General features: G+C 42.5%; 1 protein-coding gene across 1 annotated transcript in view; it reads right to left on the bottom strand.

Moving 5' to 3' along the window:
• The window catches only part of STK26 (serine/threonine kinase 26), a 57,001-nt gene extending 41,404 nt beyond the window's left edge, over positions 1 to 15,597 (bottom strand). Inside the window, exons 1-2 of the mRNA XM_058714521.1 lie at positions 15,445 to 15,597; positions 15,185 to 15,336 (exon numbers count right to left, since the gene is read on the bottom strand). Coding sequence (XP_058570504.1) covers positions 15,185 to 15,226 — 42 coding nt within the window. The 5' untranslated portion in view covers positions 15,227 to 15,336; positions 15,445 to 15,597. The remainder of the gene's footprint in view (positions 1 to 15,184; positions 15,337 to 15,444) is intronic.
• Between the last annotated feature and the right edge of the window lie 9,459 nt (positions 15,598 to 25,056).

Genomic DNA, 25,056 nt, shown 5'->3' with positions numbered 1-25,056 from the left:
CCTTTATACCTTTTACACTACTGAAAAGTTAAAAGCCAACAATAGAGTAATACAGTATTCAGTACCCATCAGTGTTCTTAGAAAAAAGCAACTGGATTACATGCTACTTAGAACTCTTCTCTCAGCCAAGACATAAATCAAGTGGTGCTAAAAAGTCATTAAGCAAACTTATTTTCAAGTAAATGTGAGATGCTACTCAGCCTTGCAATGCTCCAAAGAACTGTTTTAATCATTCCCTGAAAGAGACTTTTATGGCCAGAATGTACTGGAAAAGTAACAATAATATTAAGTCCAGTCATTTGAAATAAAGATAACTTCTCTTTAGCTTCTCCCCTTCCCCCGACCAAATAATAGTCCAAATTAGCCAAATATAATCCACTGATAATCTAGCGCTTTTCCTTGTTAATGAAAAGTATTCATTTTGCCTACAGAGGGAAAAAAAAAGGCCACTCAAAACGACTCCAAGTGTCTAGAAACAATTTATTGGCTCAGTACACACGCCATCAAAAAATTGCACATCTTAAACAGAAAAGCAGCTGAAATCACCATCCCTATGATGTCAGCTCTTCCCCCAGATCTTCCACAAGCTTTCTCCCGACCCGAAAGACTACTTATAGGCATTTTCTTGCCACAACAAATCAATTATGTAAATGTAACTTTTATCACAGAAGTCATAAACAACAAGAAAGAAATGAATTACTATTACCTCCCCAATTTCCTTTTCTGTTAGCTTTTTCTCCTCTCTGCAGAAAGTAGAGAAATTTCCCATTCTAAAAAAAAATACACAGAGAATTCTCAATCTTAAAAGCAAGAGGCTACTTTTTCCCCTTCCTTGGAAACACCGTCTTTCTCTTCTTCCAGAGTCCAATACCTTTTCCCTCACCTACATTTTCTGTTTGCTCATGAGGCAGCAGTAATCCTCTGGTATTATGAAATTCTACCTTCCCTAAACAGGGTTTACACTGCAGCCTCCAAAACGATGCCCGAACCTCAGCAGATAGAAGATCCATAGCAACAGCGGTAATAGTTTTTTTTTTTTTTTTCACTTGCTATTACCAGAAATCACAGTCCAAAAAGACGACCATGGAGGTGTCACCTATGCTAAAACCTCGAAATTGATTTATTATTTAACTAGTCAAATCCCACGTTTTCATTTTATGTGCCCTTTGGGAAGCCTGTGACAGAGTAAAAAAAAGATCTTTCAGTGACAGTCACCATTTTTCATGAAGAGATAAATAGTTTTTTTTTTTTTTTAAAAAGGCAGCTCTCTGGGTACAAGATTGTGTTTGTCACTGAAACAGAATCCAGTGCCCTGTCTCCTCCATTCCCCATCACCTCAGAATATACAGTGTAAAGTACTTATAGCAATTTTAGTTTCAAAGTAAGAGCTTAGACACAAATGATCACAAGTTTCTGTTAAGCAGAAATCATTTGTATACTACCCACATGCCTGTGATTTTACTCACAGGTAAACCAATTTATATTTATCCAAAGCAATTCCTTCAATGCAATGATGCTCTGTAAAACTATTCTATGGGAGAAATTAGGCAGAGAATTGAGAATCTTGATAAATATAATCCTTTGTAAAGTTCAATTCTAATTCACTAAAACAGCTTAACATTGGTACTGAATTTCATTAAAAGTCATTTCCCAGGATCTGTATCCTGTATGGAATGGACTGCTGTGAGCCCAATTTCTTCAGGAATAATAATAGTTTAAGTACTAAAGGCAGAAAGAGCTGGCCCTGATAAAAATACAACAGGTGTTAAATCTTGATAACCCTATTATGGTTTCACACATATATACATATGCATTTCCATATGTATTTACCTTAGAATAAATATTTTTAAAGGTGGTAAATAATTCTCTATATTTTCTATCTAATAAAAATATTTAGCAAATCAATAGATACCATAATGTTTACTGAGCACATAAGTTATACATATTTTACTCGTTCCTCTTATATACAGAGACTCTTTTTTTTCCTTCAAGATTTTAAGTAATCTCTACACCCAACGTGGGGCTCAAACTTTCAACCCTGAGATTAAGAGTCACACGCTCTACTGACTGAGCCAGCCAGGCACCCCATACACAGACCTTCTTAAATGATATTGCCAAATAATAATTTTCTGCTTCTTGAACTTAGTGATTACCCTATCATTTACCCATTTTTATTTCAAAAATGCACTTTGCTATGTTTTAAAAACAGTTATGTCTAAAATTGGTACCACTGATTAAAAACTGTGGCAAATGTTGAGCCTTATTTTCTTGAATAGAGTAAAAGTGTTTTCAAGCACAAAATAGACTTTCTGCACAATATACATTGCAAGTGCCTGTACACCCCGTATCAATTTTTTTCAACAAAAAGTTAATCTACCACCGAGAATTATGAAAAAATGGGTCACAAGAGTAATTTAGTATCCTGGAAAAGAGACAGCTACCACATAAAAGGTGTGAAATATAAGGTAAAAATATCAGGATTTTTACCCGAAACCAAATTCCCTAAAGGGGGAGCAAGTTACCTACGGACCCACGAAATTTATTCTCTGATAATCGCTTTAAATGTGTTTAGACGTATATTTCTGTACACCCTTTTGAACATCCTCATTGGGGGCAAATCTTGGATTCTGAAGGATAATTTTGTTTTTGTTGGTTGTGTTTTCATTTTAGAAATTGAAAGGTGATTTGGATCCAAGGCTGGTGAATGAGGTGAATAATCAAGTTTGCTCACATTGTTTGGTGTTGGCAAACTCATTAAGTAGGCCCTATTTGCTTCTTTAATTTTCAGTCCTTATCCTTTGACCCAACCTCCGAGCTTTCCTACATGGTACCTGTTGCCAAATGGTAGTATGTTAATCTGACAGGTACAGGGACTATTTTAGGGAGCAAAATCTGGAGCCAGAAAGGCCATTTAGGAAGTGATTTGATATTTCCTTAAAGATTCAGAAGTAACTTTCTCGGGGCGCCTGGGTGGCGCAGTCGGTTAAGCGTCCGACTTCAGCCAGGTCACGATCTCGCGGTCCGTGAGTTTGAGCCCCGCGTCAGGCTCTGGGCTGATGGCTCAGAGCCTGGAGCCTGTTTCCGATTCTGTGTCTCCCTCTCTCTCTGCCCCTCCCCCGTTCATGCTCTGTCTCTCTCTGTCCCAAAAATAAATAAAAAAAAAAAAAAAAAAAAGAAGTAACTTTCTCTCCCCTTCAGGAATTTACATATGTAAACACAAGTGGGCTTTGGACTATCATTACTGCGAATTTGCGATTTTTGACCTAACAGCAGCCCAGAGTTAAGTCCAGCAATTTTGGGGGGTGAGAGTTAACAGCAGGGTGGAAAAAAGGGATTCTGAACAATAAAAATTGATGAGATGCATCAAAATTCTGAAAAATGCCAAACTTTGGGGGGAAATATTGCCACTTGCTGACATTTGGTATACTGACATTTTATTCCAGTTCAGCCAAGTTGCATTTTCACAACTATAAGCATAAACAGATTTCACGTTGTTGATAAAAGTACTTGCATTTGAAGATAAGAGCATTTACTAAGTTGCCAAACCTACCTACCTGGATAAAGGAAAACGGAAGTGACGGGTGGCCGTGAGATTTTGGAAGCTGTAGAACTTAACACAAAGATGAATTCAGCTTTTCCCACGTTTCTCTCCTTTCCATATCCAACTAGACATGCAAATACATGGGCCCCAGAGCAGACCTACTGAATCAGAAATTCTGGAGATGGGGCCTGGCAGTCTGTGCTTTAACAAACCCTCCAGGTGGTTCTGATGCACGCGCAAGTTGGACCATCACTGCCCTAAATCAAACCCTTGTTAACTAAAGCCTGGGCTATTTCAGTGTCTGCTTATTATATCTAGTCTTCCCCTTCTCCAACCCAGCCTGTAGGGTTGGAAGCTTAATGCAATTTTCCCATCTCAAAAATCAAACAAACCACTGCTTTCATCAGTATACTTTCTTGCCGAAAAAGTCCTTGTTGTAGAGTTGAAAAAAAAAATAACTGTCAGTCTGGCATTCAAGGACTTTGTCATTTAGCCCTAAGAGTTCATGCCAGTGAACACCTACCCTGAATATCTGTTATACAGGGAACGTGGTGTGTATCCCTTATCCCTTTTCCCTTTTCCCTTGCGTGTCTCTCACTCTCCTTTAAAGGTATCCTATGGGGGCGCCTGGGTGGCGCAGTCGGTTAAGCGTCCGACTTCAGCCAGGTCACGATCTCGCGGTCCGTGAGTTCGAGCCCCGCGTCAGGCTCTGGGCTGATGGCTCGGAGCCTGGAGCCTGTTTCCGATTCTGTGTCTCTCTCTCTCTCTGCCCCTCCCCCGTTCATGCTCTGTCTCTCTCTGTCCCAAAAATAAATAAAAAATGTTAAAAAAAAAAATTTAAAAAAAAAAAAAAATAAAAAATAAAGCCTGGGCTATTTCAGTGTCTGCTTATTATATCTAGTCTTCCCCTTCTCCAACCCAGCCTGTAGGGTTGGAAGCTTAATGCAATTTTCCCATCTCAAAAATCAAACAAACCACTGCTTTCATCAGTATACTTTCTTGCCGAAAAAGTCCTTGTTGTAGAGTTGAAAAAAAAAATAACTGTCAGTCTGGCATTCAAGGACTTTGTCATTTAGCCCTAAGAGTTCATGCCAGTGAACACCTACCCTGAATATCTGTTATACAGGGAACGTGGTGTGTATCCCTTATCCCTTTTCCCTTGCGTGTCTCTCACTCTCCTTTAAAGGTATCCTATGGGGGCGCCTGGGTGGCGCAGTCGGTTAAGCGTCCGACTTCAGCCAGGTCACGATCTCGCGGTCCGTGAGTTCGAGCCCCGCGTCAGGCTCTGGGCTGATGGCTCGGAGCCTGGAGCCTGTTTCCGATTCTGTGTCTCCCTCTCTCTCTGCCCCTCCCCCGTTCATGCTCTGTCTCTCTCTGTCCCAAAAATAAATAAAAAACGTTGAAAAAAAAATTAAAAAAAAAAAAAAAAATAAAGGTATCCTATGAATGACTGTTCCCTTCCTCGATCTGGTCTTCCTCTGAATGCTCCTACGTCAGTTTCTATCTCATTTGGGATTCATCACAACTGCTCTGCGTTGTTAGATTTCTAAACGTATAAGTGCCCAGTTATCTCCAGGTACAGCATAAATTTCTTGAGGTCAGGGACTCCTTTTTATACTTTCTTGTACCTCGAAGATAGGCTTCAAGCACCATCTCCTACACAAAGTAAGCTTTCCAAACTTTGCTGCTGACAACTGTCGAGCTTCAGTCACACCCAGTCTTGTTTCACGAAGAAGTGTGTAAAAACATTAAACCTGGATCACCATTGTCCAACTTGGGAAAGTCCACTATACTATCTACCATTTACTGACTAGCACACAGGAAGGCTCCGGGTTAAGTTCAAACAAAGGATTTGAACTGAAACCACAGAAACAAACAGGAGCCTAATTAATGAGTTTTGCTAACTGTTCTTCCCATGGGGTCAGTAGCACTTTAAAAGCATACATTTGAAAAATGCTTCTTTCCCTGACTCTGCCAGACACACTGACTGTAGTCTCTTTAACCACAAGAGGTCAAAGTTCTATTTTCTGTCACCATACTTAGTAGCATGTGTGCATGCTTTGCTGATTGGTTTCTTTTGTGTTTCCGCTTCAAGTGAAGGCAGGCAGCAGGAAATTGAGACCAGGGGGTCTAGAAACCTTCCCAGGTCTAGTGGGCAGCAATACTGATGAGGCTAAGGCTTTGGGAGCTCAGTTCCCCCAAATTTTCTTGCATTTATAAGACCAATGTAGGCCCCACCTGAAGATCTATGTCGCCTATCTCTTCCCCATCACCCGCTGCTGTGTTATTTATACCGTACTGCATCAAGCAGTTAAGTCCTAGCTTAATATAACATACTGTAAAGTGATATGTCACAAAGCCAATGGTTTAATGGAAAGCTGGGGGAGGGGGATAAAAAGGCACTAACAGAGCAACTCAAAAATGCATTTTCAAAGAAAAATCTGGATGCGTCTAGATGTCCTGGAAGTATTTCCTCCACCTGCCAAAAAATTCACTCCTAGGATTGTGTTACCAGGCACTATTGAAACCTGGTAGAGTAATTCACTAGTATGCTTAGAAATTCCCTAACATATCTAGCGTGGTATGGATTTCAAATCCAGTACAACTTCATTAAGTTGATACTGGTAAGCTGTTTCTATAATTCAAAGCAACTGTTATTCTGCAGCTAGGCACTCTATTATTCCGTAATAAACAAACTGAAAAATCCAATGGTGTCTGATTTGAACCCTACTTTTCTCTGTCCTTTGCACTGTAAATTGATAGGGTTTTACAGATTTCTTTTCCCTACTTTTTTTTAAACAGGTGAAAGAGGGAGAGGGCAGAAAAATACCATAAAGAACATATAATCTGTTACCAGAAACACAAAGAAAGGTTGACAATTTTTTCTGTAAACGTTTTTCATGACAAAAAGACAACAAAAAAGTCTCATTTCTTTAGCAGCACTTTCCATTCAAAGTGACTGTACTGAAGAGGAGGAAAGTAGCCACTTAAAAAAAGAATATTTTTGACTCCTTTACCTAAGCTGTCTACAATTTTGCTTCCTCTACTTCTTAGGAAGTATGAACCACAATTCTGTTCTAATTTTGCTAGAATAGCCAAAGCTATGCCATACCAATGACTAACCTGATATTTTAGGACACAGATCATTCTAATCCATGATGGTATGATAAATGAAGGAAAAGAAAGGCCAGCAGGGTGCAGTCAGGGAAATGCTGGAACAAGTCCAGAACAGGCTGAGGGGGTGTGCGGCTCTATCCTGCTGGTGACAGGTGGCAGGGAGACAGGCAGGAATAGAGGAGAAGGATAGGATCAGTTCTGCACTAGGTTTCCCTGCTTTTCCGAATGGGCATGTCAGGTAAATTGCCTGAATTACATGGGATTTGGGGGAGTGACATCAAAGAGGATGATGGGCAGAGTTGGCCAGCAATGTGTTATGTTTTAAAATCCAAATGTAAAGGCGTTTTCCTATGGGATAACTTTTCCTGGTTCATAGAATTCTTGAATTAGTCAATATCTTTTTAAAAATGTCTGATTTGGGGGAGCCTGGGTTAAGCATCGGACTCTTGATACGAGCTCAAGTTGTGAGACTGAGCCTCATGCCGGGGCTCTGGGCTGACAGCTCAGAGTCTGCTTGGGATTCTGTCTCTCTTCCTCTTTCTCTGCCCCTCCCCTGCTTGCTCGCTCGTGTGTGTGTGTGTGTGTGTGTGTGTGTGTGTGTGTGCGCGCGCGCCCTCTCTCTCTCAAATACACAAACTTTTAAAAAAGTGTTTGATTTTCACAAGTATTAATTCAAAGATGTGGTTCCTTCCTACCATAGAATACCTTAGCCTAAAATGGCAGATGACAAAATGGGAAATGTACATAAGACAGGGTGAAAATTTTAGTTGTGCCTACTTTATTGATTTTTCTTCTTCTAAAAGTTACCTCATGGCGTTTTTCCAGAGACATTATTTTATTTCTTTGTTTTAAACATTTTTTTCAATGTTTATTCACTTTTGAGAGAGAAAGAGAGACAGAACATGACTGAGGGAAGGAGACAGTGAGAGAGACACAGAATCCAAAGCAGGCTCTAGGCTCTGAGCTGTCAGCACAGAGCCTGACTTGGGGACTGAACTCATGAACTGCGAGATCATGACCTGAGCTGAAGTCGGCCACGAAACCGACTGAGCCACCCAGGTGCCCCTTATTTCTTTTTCTTTTTTAAAAGTTTATTTATTTTGAAAGAGAGAGAGCAGAGGAGGGGCAGAGAGAGAGGGAGACAGAGAATCCCAAGCAGGCTCTGAAGTGACAGCACGGAGCCCCAAGCGGAGCTTGAATTCACAAACCATGAGATCATGACCCGAGCTGAAATCAAGAGTCAGCTGCTTAAGCAACTGAGCTATCCAGGCGCCCCAAGAAACATTATTTTATATGTACCTGTGGTGGAAATTCTTTGGGTCTTGATTACAAGAAATGAAAAGGAGTTGGCTGCTGTGAATTTTGTTCTCCTAACTCCATTTTCTAGCAACAAATAAAACGAGTAAAACAACCACTCTTTCAGAAGACACAATTCAGTCAAAAATAATCATCTAGCTGTCAGAAATCCCATTACTAGATTTCCTTTTTAAAACTTTTTTGGACATTATTCCCTGTAAAATGTGAATATTCATGAGAGAGGTCACACACTGAGCAATTAATCAAAAACACTTTAATATGAAAATTTTATCAGATTTTTCCTAATGTGACAGCTGGGACAGAGAAGCCAAAAATTTCTTTTATTTACTTATTTGGACTTTTTTTGGATGGTGGGGATGGAAACAGAGGGAAGGAATAAGAAGTTATTTCTGACAAAGACACAAATTTGTCTGAAATCAGCTCTAGTTACCAGGAAAGCAATGAGTCTCCTTTTTCTCTCAAGGGTCCTGGTAAGTAAGAGAATGAGAGCTTCATGGGTGCCTGGGTGGCTGAGGTGGTTAAGCATCTGACTCCTGATTTTGACTCAGCTCATGATCTCACGGTTCGTGAGTTTGAGCCCTGTGTCGGGCTCTGGTCTGACAGCCCCAAGCCTGCTTGGGATTCTGTCTCTCTCTCTCAAAATAAATAAATAAATTTTAAAAAGAGAGAGAGAGAGAGAGAGAGAGAATGAGAGTTTCAGTGTGTGGACAGCTGATTTGTTACAAGTACATACTGTTAGACATGTTGCATATAATGCATTAAAATCATTTCAGTAAGTGTTAAAAGTCTACATTGTGCGCACACAAATCAGCCTTCATGACCTATAAGAATTCAAGCATTACACAATACAGGCAGAATGGGAAGAAAGTTAGAAGAGTCTAGTCTAGTCTATATGGCATTTATTAGCCAACACTTTTACATGTAATTCATACCTAATGGCATAAAGAAAAGTAAAATACATGGTCGCTGCCTTCAAAAAATATACAACCTAGTTTGGAAGATAAGTATATTAGAGAAAATCTAAGGCAGTGTAACTGGACTGCCTACCACTGACAACAGATATAATAGGTGCCTAGAAATACAAGAGATTTCTGTGGCCTGGAATACTCAGGGAAAGTTCACAGAGAAAGTAAGATTGCAGACCTTGAAGAAATCAGGTAGGACTTGGTCAGTCAGTGATTGCTAAATTGTAACTGGCATGGTAGAACAAAAGGGATTTCTTGCTGGGAAATAGTGATAACAAAAAGTTTACATCGGTAGACTGGAGCCAGATAACAGAAAAGTCTGGAAAGCTGAGCCTAGACTTTGGGTATGGTGCTGGTGTTGTGGGGAGGAGGAGAGGAAGACAGGATTTCAATAGAAAAATGTGGCTTATCAAGCAGGAGAGAGATGAGATAATGACAGTGTTTTTTCATGTGATTAGCCGAGCATTGTTTTGCAGGATGAACTGCCCATATACATCACAACACCTTTTACAAAGGGGCTCAAAATATACTCCACAGATGATGGTTAATTCATCCTAATAACATCTCATTGAAGCAAAGGAAATGCAGCTTTTATTATTCCCCATTTTGCTCAAGGTCACTGAATAATTGAAAGGCAGGATAAAAAAAAAAAACCCCACAGTATCATGATGTTCAATAATTCCTAAGTATCAGCTAAATTATGTTCTCTCATTTTCTATGACTCAAGCAAGGGAGGTACAAGATGGACCTTTGTCCTCAAATGCCGTTTCCAGACCTTCATTAGTGTTCAAGGCACATGTCTTACCATGCCCAATTCCTGTTTACTCTCCCTACAGGCCCTAGCCCTCTAACCCCATACCTTTCAACTACCTCCAACTCTCCTAGCTAACAGTTGTCTTTGATTATTTGGTTCCAGCTGGTCTTCCACCATTATCATTAGCATATCCAACACCTCTGTATCAACTACTCACCAATAAGGACAAGGGTTTGGGTTTATCAGTGCAAGGCAATGCTCTCAAACCTTTTGCCATCTCAAATTATGCCTTCTAAGGGTGTAAGGGAGGTAAGAACTCCACCAAACTAGATTCTGGCACTGAACTGAATTTCCTCTCCAATCTTGTCATGAACAGAGTTAGTTCAAAGATTCTCCCCAGGTTAACTCCTTCCTGGTGCGGACACATTTTCTCATCCTCCCATGCATCTTTTTTTTTAAGTTAATTTATTTATTTTGAGAGAGAGAGAGAGAGAGCACGCATATAAGCGGAGGAGGGGCAGAGAGAGGGAGAGAGAATCCCAAGCAGGGTCCACACTGTCAGCGCAGAGCCCGACACAGGGCTCGAACTTAGGAACTGTGAGATCATGACCTGAGCTGAACTCGAGTCCAAAGCTTAACTGACTGAGCCACCCAGGTGCCCCATCATCCTCCCATGCATCTTAAACTCACCCCTCCTTTTCTTACAAGCTAATCCTCCACTTATGCTTCCAGGCTCATGAGGGCCCGCACCTCCATATATTCTCTTGTGTATTAGAAACTTCTCCCTTCTTGGTGGTTCCTCTCCTTCAGTTTCAAGAGACTGGCATATAGTAAATGCTCAGTCAATGTCTGATGAATGACTAAAGCTCCAGATCTGTACCTTCACATTTTTTTGGACATTTAAAAAAAATTTTTTTTTTTAATGTTTATTTCTGAGACAGAGAGAGACAGAGCATGAGGTGGGGAGGGGCAGAGAGAGAGGGAGACAGAATCCGAAGCAGGCTCCAGGCTCTGAGCTGTCAGCACAGAGCCCGACGCGGGGCTCGAACTCACGGGCTGTGAGATCGTGACCTGAGCCGAAGTCGGACGCTTAACCGACCGAGCCACCCAGGCGCCCCCTTAATCATTTTTTTAAACAGCCTTATTGAGGCACATTGATATACAAAAAAATTGTACACATTTAATGTACATAATTTGATGAATTTGGACATACACAGACACCTGTGAAAACATCACCACCAACAAGGTGATAGACATTTTGTTTTACATTTTCACTTCATCATCCCATTGTTACTTCAAACCTCACAAGTCTAGAACAGAAATCATTAACTTCCTACCAGATCTGGCTCTTCCCCTTGATTTTCCAATTTCTTTCATATGTACCATAATTCTTCCAGTTTCTCATATTCAACACCATAAAACCTTTAATTTCTCCTTCTATAATTAGCTAAGTATTAAGTCTGGTAATCATATTTTTTTCTTCACAGTACTGGGCATGTGCAAAGCCATCAGTCAATGGAAGGTCCACTGCTTCTGTACAGATATGACCATCCCATTGAAATAGCCTCAGTAGATCCAACTGCCTCAAGACTCTCAATCCTCCAGGTCATCTATTCATCCAATCTTGAGATTTCTCTTCCTATATATAATTTCGTTGATTGAGCCTCCTTTACTCAGAAATGTTCAATGACTAGTCCAAAGTCCTTCCTTAGCATTCAATAACCACCATAATCTGGACCCAGTCACGTTTTCCACTCTTACCTCCTATTATTTCTCTAGAGGAATTCGTCATAATCCAACTGATTTTCTCTCACTCTCAAAGACTGTATGTGCATGCACACTCGTGCAGGTGTGCCTTTCCCTGTCTCCATGCTTTTGCTCAGGGTACATTCCTGCTTAGAAATGCTCCCCAATATGGACCCCAATAATCCTTAGTGGTCAGTTTACCTTCTGTAAGCCTTCAACTCCTCCAGTCAGAAACTTCTATTCTAGAAAAGGTCTTACAGATTTTTGCATTATTTTATATTTCATGTACTGGATTTAACTCCCCAACAACCTTTTAAGACCTTCAAGGGCTACAGATCATGCAGTGTACTTCTGTATCCCTCCCAGAACCCAGGCACTAGGTTCACCAATGCAAGGCACTGTTTTCCCTCTCTTTAGATAAAAGTCTTCAATAATGTGTTCATTACTTCTTATGTTTCATTTCCAGTTCACATCTCAAATAACAACCACCGAAAAACTGTACCACCTTGATGTACTTAAAGATACATGAAGGCCAGTTTGTAAAGTCTTTAATAGAAACTGAAAACATTTTTCACAAGAGGCATAACATAAAGCATAACATAACACCACTTAGTACTCCAATTCAGTATTTAACATCTCCCACCTACATTTTATGAAAGATTTAACAACCAATTTAGAATACTTGTCTGAAATGCTAATACAGGTTCTAAGGGAAAATATTTTAAACTTCAGCATAACTAATAACTGAAAACTTCAAAGAAAAAATGTTTTAAATCATTAAAGAGTAAATATTTGAGTGGAAAGAAACAGGTTTATTGGTTTATTGCCTTTTTTTTAAGTTGTGCCTTAAATATTTTTCAAGAGTTTAGCTCCTGGTATGGAAAATTCCTTTAGGTATACACTAACAAAGGTAAGCGCAAATTAAGTCCAAAACAAATTCATACCCTCAACATTTGGTGTAATGGGGCAAAAATGTTCGTTACCACAATATTGAGAAATATCAACAATATGAGTTTGAACAACTAATTCATAAGGAAGAGTTTGAACTGGACCAAATCCTGGGTTTTCTTTCGTCACTCCAAGTTTCTTTTCTATTTTAAACTAGTGGCAACAGAAATTTCTTTGTTCGAAAGTCAGGAATGCTGGAAGTCTTAAGTGATAGAACAGGTAGCCCGGCTTCTACTTCACGTCTCTCCTCAGGGAGAGAAAAACACTGTGGATAAAGTAATTTTGTTTTTATTTCTGGAAAAATCATTTTTTTCCATCAATCTTCATAATGCTCTAAAATAAACTGTTAAAAAGTTATGGGCCGGTCCACCACTTCACCCTGATTTGTGGAAATACTATACACTGATTTCCAGAACACATGGCTAACTCAAGTTTTCTTACCACTCGAAGGGTTTAAAAGTTGCTCCTAACTCTTGCACAAAAGTCTAGGAGAATCTTACAAGCTCATGATGTATTTCTGCATCTCATTTGCAAGATTTTTGAACAAAAGAATAGTAAAAGTAGTCTAGGCTCAAGAGTCGCACTGCCTGCCGTCAAATTTACTTTTAGGGTACTGTACAATTTTAACTGTGGAAAATTTTTATGTTGCATCAAATGCTTAAGAACCACATCTACATATAAAATGGAAACGAGCAGTTAAGAATGCACCATTTCATTAAGATGGAGAAAGTGACAAATAAATGTCCCTCTCTTCTTTGCTAATATTGAGGTGACCGCCCTCCCCAAATTATGCGGGACAAAGTAACCACAACCTGGGGAAGGCGTAACGTGAAAGGCAGAACTGGTAAGTTAAAAGATGTGATTCCCATTCTAAACCACCTTAATTAAGATTTAAAAATTCAAGAGATAAGGAACTCAGACAAGTAAACAAAGCAGGGAGCGGTAAGGAATACTGAACAGCAAGCAGGTCCAAAGCCATATAAATCAAATCAAGACAAATCAAATAAGGGCCAGAAACCACACAAATTAAATAAAGACGAACGGAATAAAGACCAGAAACCATTTTCTCCTCAGCACAGAGTTCCCCAGAATCACAAACTTGACGAGCGCGAGGCACTCGCTCTGCTGACGCACGCGCACACAATGGAGACAGAAGCATGGAGACCCTCAGAGGCAAACTTGCCAACCGTTCCGTACTACTCTCACACACTGGAAAGGAGAGCACGGTGGGAAAGTCTTCGCACTCCTTCCACATCAGACGGAGCAAAACTGGACTTAGTATTGCAAACTACTAATCTTTTGCTACAATCAAAGGCAGGCTGAATGAATGGGGTGCGGGGCAGGGCGGCTGGGGGAGAGGGGGGAGGCAGGCTGGGGGGTGGCCTGAGAAAAAAGTTTGAGGCTTTGTGTAAAGCCCGAATGGATTAACCTTTTAAAAAGCCCTAATATTTCTCATTTCCTGTTTTCTTCCTCTCTTATTTTTTTAAATTAAATACACACCGACTTCCTGGGACTCGACACAGACGTGCCCTATATTCAGCGAAGAAGCCTGGTGCTTAGTCCGCACAGGACTCCTAGGCTCGGTACGTGCCCCACACAAATGGTCCTTTTGTGGGAAAGTATTTTTAAAATTGTTTTGTGACCGTGCATAAAATGTGACCAATTGCTTTAAAAAAAAAATGAATTCCACGCATCAGTTAGTAAATTGAGGCCCCAATCCACAGCGCTTTGACTTTTACCAGAAACATAAAAGTCTTTTACTAGAAACCGTGTCTATTTACCACTCTAAACGTTTTTTCTGAACTTGAAAAACATCTGCTTTCACATTTTTGGAAGATAATGAGGGATTGAGGCTTTCGTGTTTCTAGGCTCTGATCTGTTGATAAATGCGTTGTTTAGGATATCTGGCAAAGGAAAAAAGCGAATGCTTAAAAGTTAGCAGACCTGGATAACACTGAGTACGTAGCTTGAAATGCATCGGTTTAAAAACTTAACCGCATAAAAAGTGTAGGGACACAGCTTATTCCTTCTTGAAGAAAATGAAAATATAATGGGGGGGAGGGGCCTGGGTAAATCTCTAGTAAGAAGTTGGGTCCCTTGCAGTAGTCCCCCGTCCAGGACAAAAAGCTTCCTTTAACCACATGCAACAGTCGTGCAGTGGGAAAGGCAGGGGGAGGGGGCTGCGGAGTCATCACCTCGGCCACTCCGACACCGGACCCTGCATTTCTCACGCCACACTAAGGGCTGCGCCAGGTGGGGGAACGAGACAGAACTTAGCCCTTAAGAAGCAACACCAAAAGGGGAAAAGAAGTCACCTCGCTCTTCGCTCTACGCACACAGGAAGAGGCCAATTCAATGCCGCCGCCACCGACACCCCCTTGTCTTGCTCCGCCCCGACTTGTGTGTGCGGGGGCGGGGGGCGCACGACTTGCGTTTTACCCCACAAATTCCGAGACACCTCCATCTCTCCGGAGTTAAGACCTCCCACCTCCCCCCCCCCCCTCCCCAGCCGGACCACGCTCTGCAGGCGCAGGTGTCTGGATCTGGCCTATTTTTATGCTCCCCGCCCTCCCCTCCGCACCTCGCCGCGCGCGCCGTGCCTCCCGGCCCTCCCCGCGCAGTGCACCAGGCTAGTCGAAACGCCGGGAAAGCTTCGAGCCCGACTCCCGGGTCACCTGGCCCCTGCGCCCGGCCCTGCCTTCAGGGGAGCCCCAGGGCCGCCCGTGGTCGCTGGGGACCGCGCACCGGGCTCCGGGGCAGTCACGTGGTCGGCGGAGGCGGCCTGGGCTTCCTCACCTGCATCCCGGGAACTTGCACAGCCACCGGTGAGTGGGCCATGAAGGCGACGGCTGCTCCGCACTGCTCCTGCGGCGGTGGCGCCCTGGGCTCGGACTGGCTCCTCCTCCGGGGGGTAGCTCGGCGGCCCTCCCAGGCTTTTCGACCCGGGCCTGGAAGGACACACACAAGTGGGGTGACCGGGCTGGTGGCTCGTAGCCCCGGGCTGGGGCGGGGGGGGGGGTGCGGTTCGCGGCGCGACTGCCCGGGACTCAGTCTACCTTTCTGGCGCCTGCCCGCCGCTGTTGCCGCCGCCGCTCCTTCTCCCGAACGCGGGGCGCAGCGTGTGGCGGTGGCCGGGACCTGGGCTCGAGTGATGCCGCTCTTCTGCGCCTCGCCGCTTTAGGAAGAGGAGGTGGAGGCGCCCCAGCAACCCGCCCGCCCGCCGGGCCGGGGAGGCGGTTGGGGGCGGTTCCGCCGTTGGCCCTGCCCCCGTCCTGCAGCCGGGCGGTGTCAGGAGCGCCGAGGCTCCTTGCGGTGCGGGGCTGTGGCTGGGCTGGCCGGAGCCGGCGAAGGGGCGGACTCCCCCGGCACGCGGAGAGGAGAAGCCGGGGGCTGGGGGACCCGGCACACGGCTCGGCCTGGGGAGGGAACGGAAGAGTTTGGGTGACCCTGGGGTAGAAAGGGCGTCCCAAACGCGGCCACGTTGCAGGCAAGCGTTCGAAGCTGGGGCGCACGCAGCCTCGGAGACGACTTGAGATGAAACTTGGGGCGTGTTGGAAGTCCCTCTTGGCTCCCCGATCTAGTCGACGGCGGGGGTACGGAGAGCCGCCCAGTCGGCTGACCCCTTACTCATTCCCGCGGCCGGGTCTCCCTAGGCTGGGGCCGCGCGTCCGGGCGGATCCGTAGGCGCTCGCCGGCTTTCCGGATTCCCCGCCCCCAGATATGCTTCAGGTGACTTGAACCTGAGGCTCCCCTGCCTTTTGGGCTGTCAGTTGGGGGAGGGCGGTCAGACTGGTGCTTCTCTTCCCAAGTTCTGCACGTGGAAGAGAGAGAGAAATTGGAAAACAGATAGTGCCTCAGCAGAAACATTAATGAGGATAATAGAGGCATAGAGCAGGAGACTGGATGATTAGCAGTACGCATTATGGAGCTCCACATAGGCAGCAGTGGTACCAGCAATTCCCTGTCTCCGCTCCTTCCACTCCAGCAGGGAAACCGGCCCTTTTGAGAACACCCTAATGATAACAGCAGTAATAGTGGTGATAATAACAATTACCGAACTCTCATCATGAAGGCACTTCTGGGGATCAACAAGGGTTAATTACATTTCAAAAATGCAGTATCTAAGTGCCAGCTTAAGATTGAAGTTCCTTACATTGCAGGTTGTTACAGTTCTGTACCCAACGCTCACTAAAACAGACACTCACTAAAAGTTTTTTTTGTTCCATCTGTTGCTTTCGAACCCTTCTCAATAGAGCATTTTTTAAATTGTTATCAATGTAATTGTTATTAATGGCTGCCACTTTCTTCCTGTCAGGGACTGCTAAGTGCTACATACATGTTACGTGATTGAATCTTTACAAGGGCCCTCCCCTGCTATTTTACAGATGATAAAAAGGCCCAGTGGGGTTAAATAATTTGACCCAAATATCACACAATTAAGAAGTGGTAGAGCTGGGGATCCAAACCCAAGTGCCTCTAACTTTTAAGATCTACTCTCTTAGCAACTGTGAAGTATGCAATACAGTATTGCTAACTGTAGTCACCTTGCTGTACATTACATCCCCAGAACGCATTCATCTTCTTTTTTTAAAAATTTTTTTAATGTTTATTTATTTTTGAGAGAGAGAGACAGAGTGTGAGTGGGGGAGGGGCAGAGAGAGAGAGGGAGACACAGAATCCGAAGCAGGCTCCAGGCTCTGAGCTTTCAGCACAGAGCCCAACGCGGGGCTCAAACTGAAAAGCCGTGAGATCATGACCTAAACCGAAGTCGGGCGCTCAACCGACTGAGCCAGCCAGGCGTCCCGAACTCATTCATCTTCTAACTGGAAGTTTGTACGCTTTGACCACCTTCACCTGTGTTCCCTCTCTCCTGCCCTTGGCAACCACCAGTCTACACTCTGTAAGTTTGGTATTTTTTTTTTTTTTTGATCTTACAGTATTTAGTCTCTCTCTGAATTCTTTTCTCTTAGCATAAAGTCCTCAAGGTCCATCCATTTTGTCACTAATGGCAGGATTCCCTTCTTTTTCATGGTTGAATAGTATTCTGTTGCATGTATATCCATCATATTTCTTTATCCATTCAGATGATAAAGGATATAATTACATTCTCCTTATTCCTAGTTCCCCAAGTCCAGGCCCTCACAACTTCTAACCTGGTGATCGGCCAATCCAGTCTCCATTCCCCACCAGCCCAACTCACTCAGTGGTCCAACCTGACCAGAAACCTGCAGTGCCAACTAAACTTTAATGTCCTTAGAAGTTCCCTAGGATTCTTTTTAAAGTGCAGATTTTGATTGAGCAAGTCTGGAATAGGTCCAAGATTCTGCATCGATAACAATTTCCCAGGGGGTGCCAATACTGGTGATTCTTAGGCAACACTTTGGGTAGCAAGGGTCTGAATCTCAAGTCCCACCCCCATGGAACATTCCTCATTGCTCCAAACCCTCCTTCAAACCCCTCCTTTTGCATGTTGGTAGAAGCAGTGCTCAACACTGTAGTTCTTTCTTCTTCTTTCATGGATTTCATTTGTTTGGTTCTGCCCAAAAAGATGATTTACTCCCTGAGACCAGAGATCCAACTTGTCTTACATAAGAATTATTCAGGTAGAATATCAGTTTTCTGAGGGCAAGGTGTTCATCTGGTTTGTTGATTGCTATATCCTCAGAGCTTAGAACAGTGTGTGGCACATAGTAAGCCCTCAGTAGGTATTTGTTGAATGAATGAATGAATGAATGAATGAGTTTTCTTTGAAGTCCTTACTGAGGTTGGTATAGTGCTGGGCAAGTAATGGGTACACTGTATGTCTTATTGATGCTTGGCTAAACTCCCAGGCACTGCTCTTGTTGAGTCTTTAAATTGTTCACTTTCCTGTAGGTTACACGGTTAATATTTGTGTGTCCTAAATTCTTTCCAGTTACTTTAATTTCGCAAGTACCTAAGAGTGAGTTGTGTAATTTTAATAAATAAGCAAATTAAGCCTATCTGAGAAGCCACTTTCCCTGACATCATTTTGAACCAGTTATGTAAGAATGTGGAAGACTGAATGCTAAATTTTGAGACCTGAACTATTGAGGCATTTCCTTAAAAACACTGCTTTTGAGATCGTAGTAAACGTTCTGGCCCCTATTTAGGTCTGCTGCTACTTAATAAACGATCTTTTGTTGTCATTATGCTTGATAGAGATCACTCGAGTTGTGACATAGAGTTCATTGTGGTTTGATTATGCTTTTTCATGAATATATATATAAATACACATATAAACATGTATAAATATATGTATATAAGTATATACATATATATATTTCTTAATTGAAATAAAGTGATGAGAAATTCATGTGTGCTTTTGTTACTCCCCACCAAGAAGGACACTTGAATATTGTACGTCAAAATGTCAGCCCAGTGTCCAATAATATGTTACCATGTATTCCCCCAACTTGATGGAATAAGTTCCTTGAGGGGAGGCACCACATCTTATGCTCTTTAGTAGTCCCATAGAGTGTAACTTGTGCCTCAGATTGAATTTGGTACCTGCTTGAATGATGTGACCTGAGTGGCTATGAATACTTAATAAGTGTATAAATAAAGTAGTGTAAGTGTATAAATACAGTAAGATTGTATAGAGATTAAGCAAAGTCAGGGAATTCCAAGTTAGACAGTGTCCTTAAGCCCAAGAAAACTTAATAATTTAAATTTACAATCTGTAGTTTCAATTTCTTGTATCCTCAGTGTTAAATATTTAACTTTACACATGTTTGTAAGTATTTACTGAGTGGACTGGTTCATAGCTAAAGTGTAGGCAGATGGAAATGGCCAAACTTTTATATGGGCAATAGGTAATAATGTATTAGGGCTATGGTTCTCGACCAGAGGCAATTTTCCCTCCTGGAGATATTTTTGGTTTTCACAAATGCGGAAAAAAGGATGCTACTGGGAGTCAGTAGAGGCCAGAGATGCTGCTAACCATACTCCAGTGCACAAGAGAGCCCTCACACCAAAGGATTACCCGGTCCAAAATGGCAGTCGCGCCAAGGTTGGAGAAACCATGCTCTATACTCTTTCATTAAGGCTTAATAACCAAGAAACAGACTTGGGAAGCGCCATTCCCTGAGAATTTCAGTTCAGTGTGGTGGCTGGGGCAACAGACGAACAAACACACAGACAAAAAACAACAACCCAAGAGGCGCCTGGGTGGCTCAGTCGTGAAGTGTCCGAATTTGGCTCAGGTCATGATCTCATGATTTGTGGGTTAGATCCCCACATTGGGCCCCATGCTGACAGTGTAGAGCCCGCTTGGGATTCTGTCTCTCCCCCTCTCTCTCTGCCCCTCCCCCACTCTCCCTCTCTCAAAATAAATAAAGTCTATTTTTTTTTTAAACGTTTATTTATTTTTGAGACAGAGAGAGATAGAGCATGAATGGGGGAGGGTCAGAGAAAGAGGGAGGCACAGAATCTGAAACAGGCTCCAGGCTCTGAGCTGTCAGCACAGAGCCCGACGCGGGGCTCGAACTCACATACCGCGAGATCGTGACCTGAGCCGAAGTCGGACGCTTAACCGACTGAGCCACCCAGGTGCCCCTCAAAATAAATAAATAAGCTTTTTAAAAAAGCAACCCAAAAAGCCACTGCCAACGAGTACTCCACAAGATATTAGGCCACATCAAGGGGGTACTGGAAACAAAGCAGTATTTTTATATTACCTGTGTATAAAACCATGGATCACCCTTCCCCCCAAAGGGTGAATACTACCTAACGAAAAACAATATTGAACAGAAAATAACTTTAAGAAAAATTTAATGATTTGCTTAAAAAATACTTAATCATGGAGCAGGTTATTATGTACTAGACATTGCCTAGGAGCCTTCAAATATGTTACCTCATTGAGTTAAATTTGACCTCTTACTCCACGTGACAAAATTTAGAGGTAGGGTTTCACATTTTGGACTTTTAACATTTTGAACCTTATTCGATAACTACATTGAAATGTAAAATGTGTACAAATGTATGAAGTACAAGGCCAATTGATCCGGTTATCTGAATTTCTTTCACTTATGTGAATATTTGAAATGAAAGGAAATGATCTTGGTAATTCTAGAAGCTCACCATCCAGTGATAGGAATATTTTGATTCAAGCTGCTAGACTCTGTACCGATATTTGGAAGTACAAGATTCAAGGGTCCTTTTTTCAAATATGTAAAAGCTTGTGTGATACCTCAAAACTCCTCTTTACTCTCTGTGGGTATCAAATTGGAAACCGTGACAGAATAGTTCTTGCATATGTTGGAGCCTCACTGTTGTTCCAGCAAAGCATCACAAGAAAAACCTGTTGAATGGGTTCTCTGTCGAGGAGCATTAAGCCTTTGGGAGCTTGCACAGGACTCTACCATAGTATCACTTGTAACAACAACTACTATCTAAGACTCGGCACGGCCGAATTTTCTTGCTAGCTTTACTTCCTGGTGCTACTGAGGGGAATAGAGCCACAGAGGAGGTGGGTGGAAGCAGATGCTGCTTAGGTGGTTTCCTGCTTATAATATTTCTTCACATGTTTGCTAACTCACTTTGAAACATTTGCATGTAGGTACTGAAACGATTGAGCTTATTACCTCTTGCCCTAACCAATTGGTTCTAGAACTGAGAGAGGTAAATGTGGCCCGGGGAACATTTCATTCCCGTGTCGAGGTAGGAGTCAAAAGATGGAATGTTAAGAGGTATCCTCCTGGTTCCGGTTTTGCCTCCTGCCCAAATTCCCACAGGACTCCACTGTTGATGTTTAGAGGCCTTGGAGCTAAGGGGAAGGCTCTCAGAACCCCACATGCCCTCACTCCCAGTCTCCTCCATGTTGGCTGAGCCCCGGCTTTCCACACCAGCCGTCCTGTAAGGATAGTTTTGTGTTGCCATTAGGAACACAAAGACTGGGGAGTTTCTTAGGAGAGATTCTTTTGGGAGACTGGGCTCTTTGTAATGAAGTCAGGTAACTTCTTTGAGCTCTCCGGGGTGCAGGTTTTGGCTGTAGGAGAACCCTTCATGTGTTACCATGAAATGGTGCTGAGCCACCAGTTTGGGTGAGACTTTCCCCCTTGGAATTAACTTTTTAAAATGGATTGAATCAACTGCTTGTTCTTTAATTTGTAGGCTTCTCGAGAAAACAGTTCTAGTCAAAGGTGGCAGTTAAAAACAGGAAAAAAACTGGCAGTTGAGACCAAATCGGAAGTGACTGTGCCATCAGCTCACACTGGGGAAAAGGAAGTTGTTGCTGGGACCTCTAAGAAAGGCAGTTGGGTAGAATTACCACCCTTCAACTTGCTTGCTGAGCTTCTGTCACCCTGTGGTCAAAGCTCCCGTAGTTTTGTTACTGCTGTTCTCAAGAGAACATGAACAGAGCCGGGAAATAACAGGCTGCCCATGCAGGACTATTATCAGGGACTACCAGAAGTTTCTGGGGGCAGAACTCAACATTGTAGACAAACAAAGCTTCCACCCTACTCATTTTTTTTTTCCTGTGCCAAACTGAAAGTTTAAGATTAGTAAAAAGTCAGTATGTTATCCCATGAGGCTCACAACGAGGGTCCAACTGCAGGCTGTGACAGGGTGTTTTTTGCTGAGGAATAGAAGGCAGAATGTCTTTTTATACTTGCACTTGGGCTGCAGAGACAGCCTAGGCCACACCATCTTTCCCTTTTTCCTTTTCCTTCTTCTCTGTTCTTTTCTTTCTTTCTTATTTCTTGAGCACAGTGCTAGGAGCTGTGCTGAGAGCAGGGAATACAAAGAAATCCAAGCACTTTGCTTCCTCGCAGGAGAACACCATAAGAAACAAGGAGCACTCAAAGTGATACATGATTAGAGTAGCACAACATTCAAAAATGCTCTGGCAACTGGCACCAGAGAGCAATGCATTTTATCTGTGTACATCCTGGAAGGCTTCACAAAAGAGGTAATATTTGAACTAAGCCTTGAAAAATGGATAGGAGGGAGCCAGGAAAAGTCTTGGGGAGAGCATTCCAGATAGAAGGAATAGCACAAACAAATGCCTAATCTGGGTAGTGGATCCCCCATCACCCAATGACCTAGTTAAAATCTAGATACCATGCTCCATTCATATAGATTCGAATTTTGTAGACGTGAGATGGAGAAAGGGCATGTGTATTTTGTGACCAAAAAAAAAAAAACCAAAAAACAAAAAACAAAACAACCCCACACTGAAACAACTCCTTGGGTGATTATGATGTGTCCTCTTGGTTATGAACCACTAGCTTAGAGGAATGACAAGCTTTCTCTCGGGACTAGCTGGTAGTTTGGTTTAACAGGCAGAGGTACAGAGTGTGTGAGGCATCTTGGTAATGAGGTTGGAAGGGGAAGTGAGGGACAGACCTTGAGCCTTGTGTGCCATGCCAAAGACTCTGGACTTGATCCTGTAAGCTCCTAGGAGTAATGAGTGGTTTTAAGGAAGAGAAGAGTCTGCCCTAGATTTGTATGTTCAAAAAATAAAAACAACCCCCCCTCTCTGGTCAGTACAAAAAGGTCAGATTGGTTATGGGAGAGACTGGAAGCAGAGGGACCTATTAAGAGGCCACTGGGAAACATTGTAAAAGTACAGGAGAAGGACTAAGCTAAATTTATGGCTTCAAGAATAAAGAGGAGGGGATAGCGTCCAGAAACAATTTGGGGGTGGAATCAACAGCATTCAGTTGATTGGAAGCGGCCAGGACTAGAGGGAGAGGTGTAAAATGCCAGAGACATGTAGCTTAGGGAAATGGGTAAATGCTGATGCCCGGAACTGAGCCAGGGAATACAGAAGGAGGACCGGGTTTGGGGAAAAGATAAGGTGTTGAGTTTGGGTGTACTGAGTTTGAAGTTCCTGTACGATATCCAAGAGGAGATGTCCAGAAGGCAGTTAAAAGTAACAAGAGGTCAGATTGCAAAAATAGATTGAGAATTGCAGAGAGAAATCCTTTGTAACCTGATGGCAAGTTGTCAATAAAGGATGTAAAAAATAGAAACCAAGTTGGAACCTTTCACTTCCTATTTTGAGAGTCACTTCTTGAATAGTTGTCCTATGTTTTGGTCCGGTGAGATGCTGCCTGTGCCTACCGACATTGTATCTATCTATAGAAAGCACACCATTTTCTTCAAAGTAATGATTGTTAATCTCATCTGTATAAGATTATATTACTAAATATTTCTGCTGTGTTCCTGCATATGTAGATTGTCCTTGGAATGCATGATAATGACAGCAAAGAAAAGAATGGAGTAAAGGACAGGAGTGATGTGAAGAGATCTGAATGCTATGTTGCCAGGTTTTCTGGGATGGTTTTCTTGCATGCAACTGTAAAACAGATTATTGTGCGCCAGAGCAGTTTGTATTATATTTCCCCTCCTACACTCAGAAGAAAATGAGGTGGGAGATGATATGCATGCCTGGTTTCATGAAGCCAAGTTAGTGTCTTCTACAATGGAAGGAAAAACAGGAACAATTTATTGCAATCTAAAGCACAGATTACTGGCAAAGCCATGTTACTTGCCTGCTGTGAAAGAGCACAGCAACTTTAGTTAATATTTCTCCAATTTTTCAGAATCATTCATACTATTCTGGTTCCTCCATTCTTTCGGTGCTATTGCCCTTTTATGAAACTTCACACATCCTGATAGTTTACCATATGTGACAGTAAGCATTCAAGTGGCGAAATGCCAGCTTGAAATTAACATAGATAAATCATGCTTTTCATATAAATTGGGAAAATGGCGGTAGACATTTCTAATATGAAATCATGAAAGCAGATACAAATAGATTATATTCTAAGTGTTTTGCACAATGCACTTTATTATGTGTTTGGGTTTTTCTCAGGTGTTACAAGAAACTGGAACATACCAGCTCTTAAATTTTAATGTAACTTTTGCATCTGACAATATACAGATTCCTGTGATGCAAATATAGAGAAATGAGTGCTTACTATGTTGTGAAGGTTGGATTTAGTTCATGAAATATATACTAAAAAAAAGGTATTTTCTTATTTTTTTCCAGACTCTCAAAGCATTAGAAGGTTATTGCTGTATGGAAAGGTCATTTATATGAACAATAGCAGGAGAAACTGTGTCTGGGTTGTAAAATGCTGAGTTATTGAATACGTTTCCTAGTAAAAAAGTAAGGTATTCCATGTGAGTATGCATAACAAAACACTTCAGTATTGCTCTCCCACTTTTGCGCTGCACCTAGTAAATGAGGTATAAAGTAATTCTTTTGTAGTCCTTTTTTGTTTTAATGCTTTTAAATGTTTATTTATTTTAGAGAGAGAGAGAGAGAGAGAGACAGAGAGAGAGAGAGACAGAGAGAGAGAGACTAGGGGAGGAGCAGAGAGAGAGGGAGACACAGAATCGGAAACAGGCTCCAGGCTCTGAGCTGTCAGCACAGAGCCCGACGCGGAGCTCGAACTCACAAACCACGAGATCATGACCTGAGCCAAAGTTGGATGCTTAACCAACGGAGCCACCCAGGCGCCCCTTTCATTGTCCTTTTTAAAATTTTTTTTTTCAACGTTTTTTATTTATTTTTGGACAGAGAGAGACACAGCATGAACGGGGGAGGGGCAGAGAGAGAGGGAGACACAGAATCGGAAACAGGCTCCAGGCTCCGAGCCATCAGCCCAGAGCCTGACGCGGGGCTCGAACTCACG

This window comes from Neofelis nebulosa, chromosome X, assembly GCF_028018385.1.
Source record: "Neofelis nebulosa isolate mNeoNeb1 chromosome X, mNeoNeb1.pri, whole genome shotgun sequence".
NCBI lineage: Eukaryota > Metazoa > Chordata > Mammalia > Carnivora > Felidae > Neofelis > Neofelis nebulosa.
Note: the sequence above shows the minus strand (reverse complement) of the source record. Positions and strands in the feature narration are given on the sequence as shown.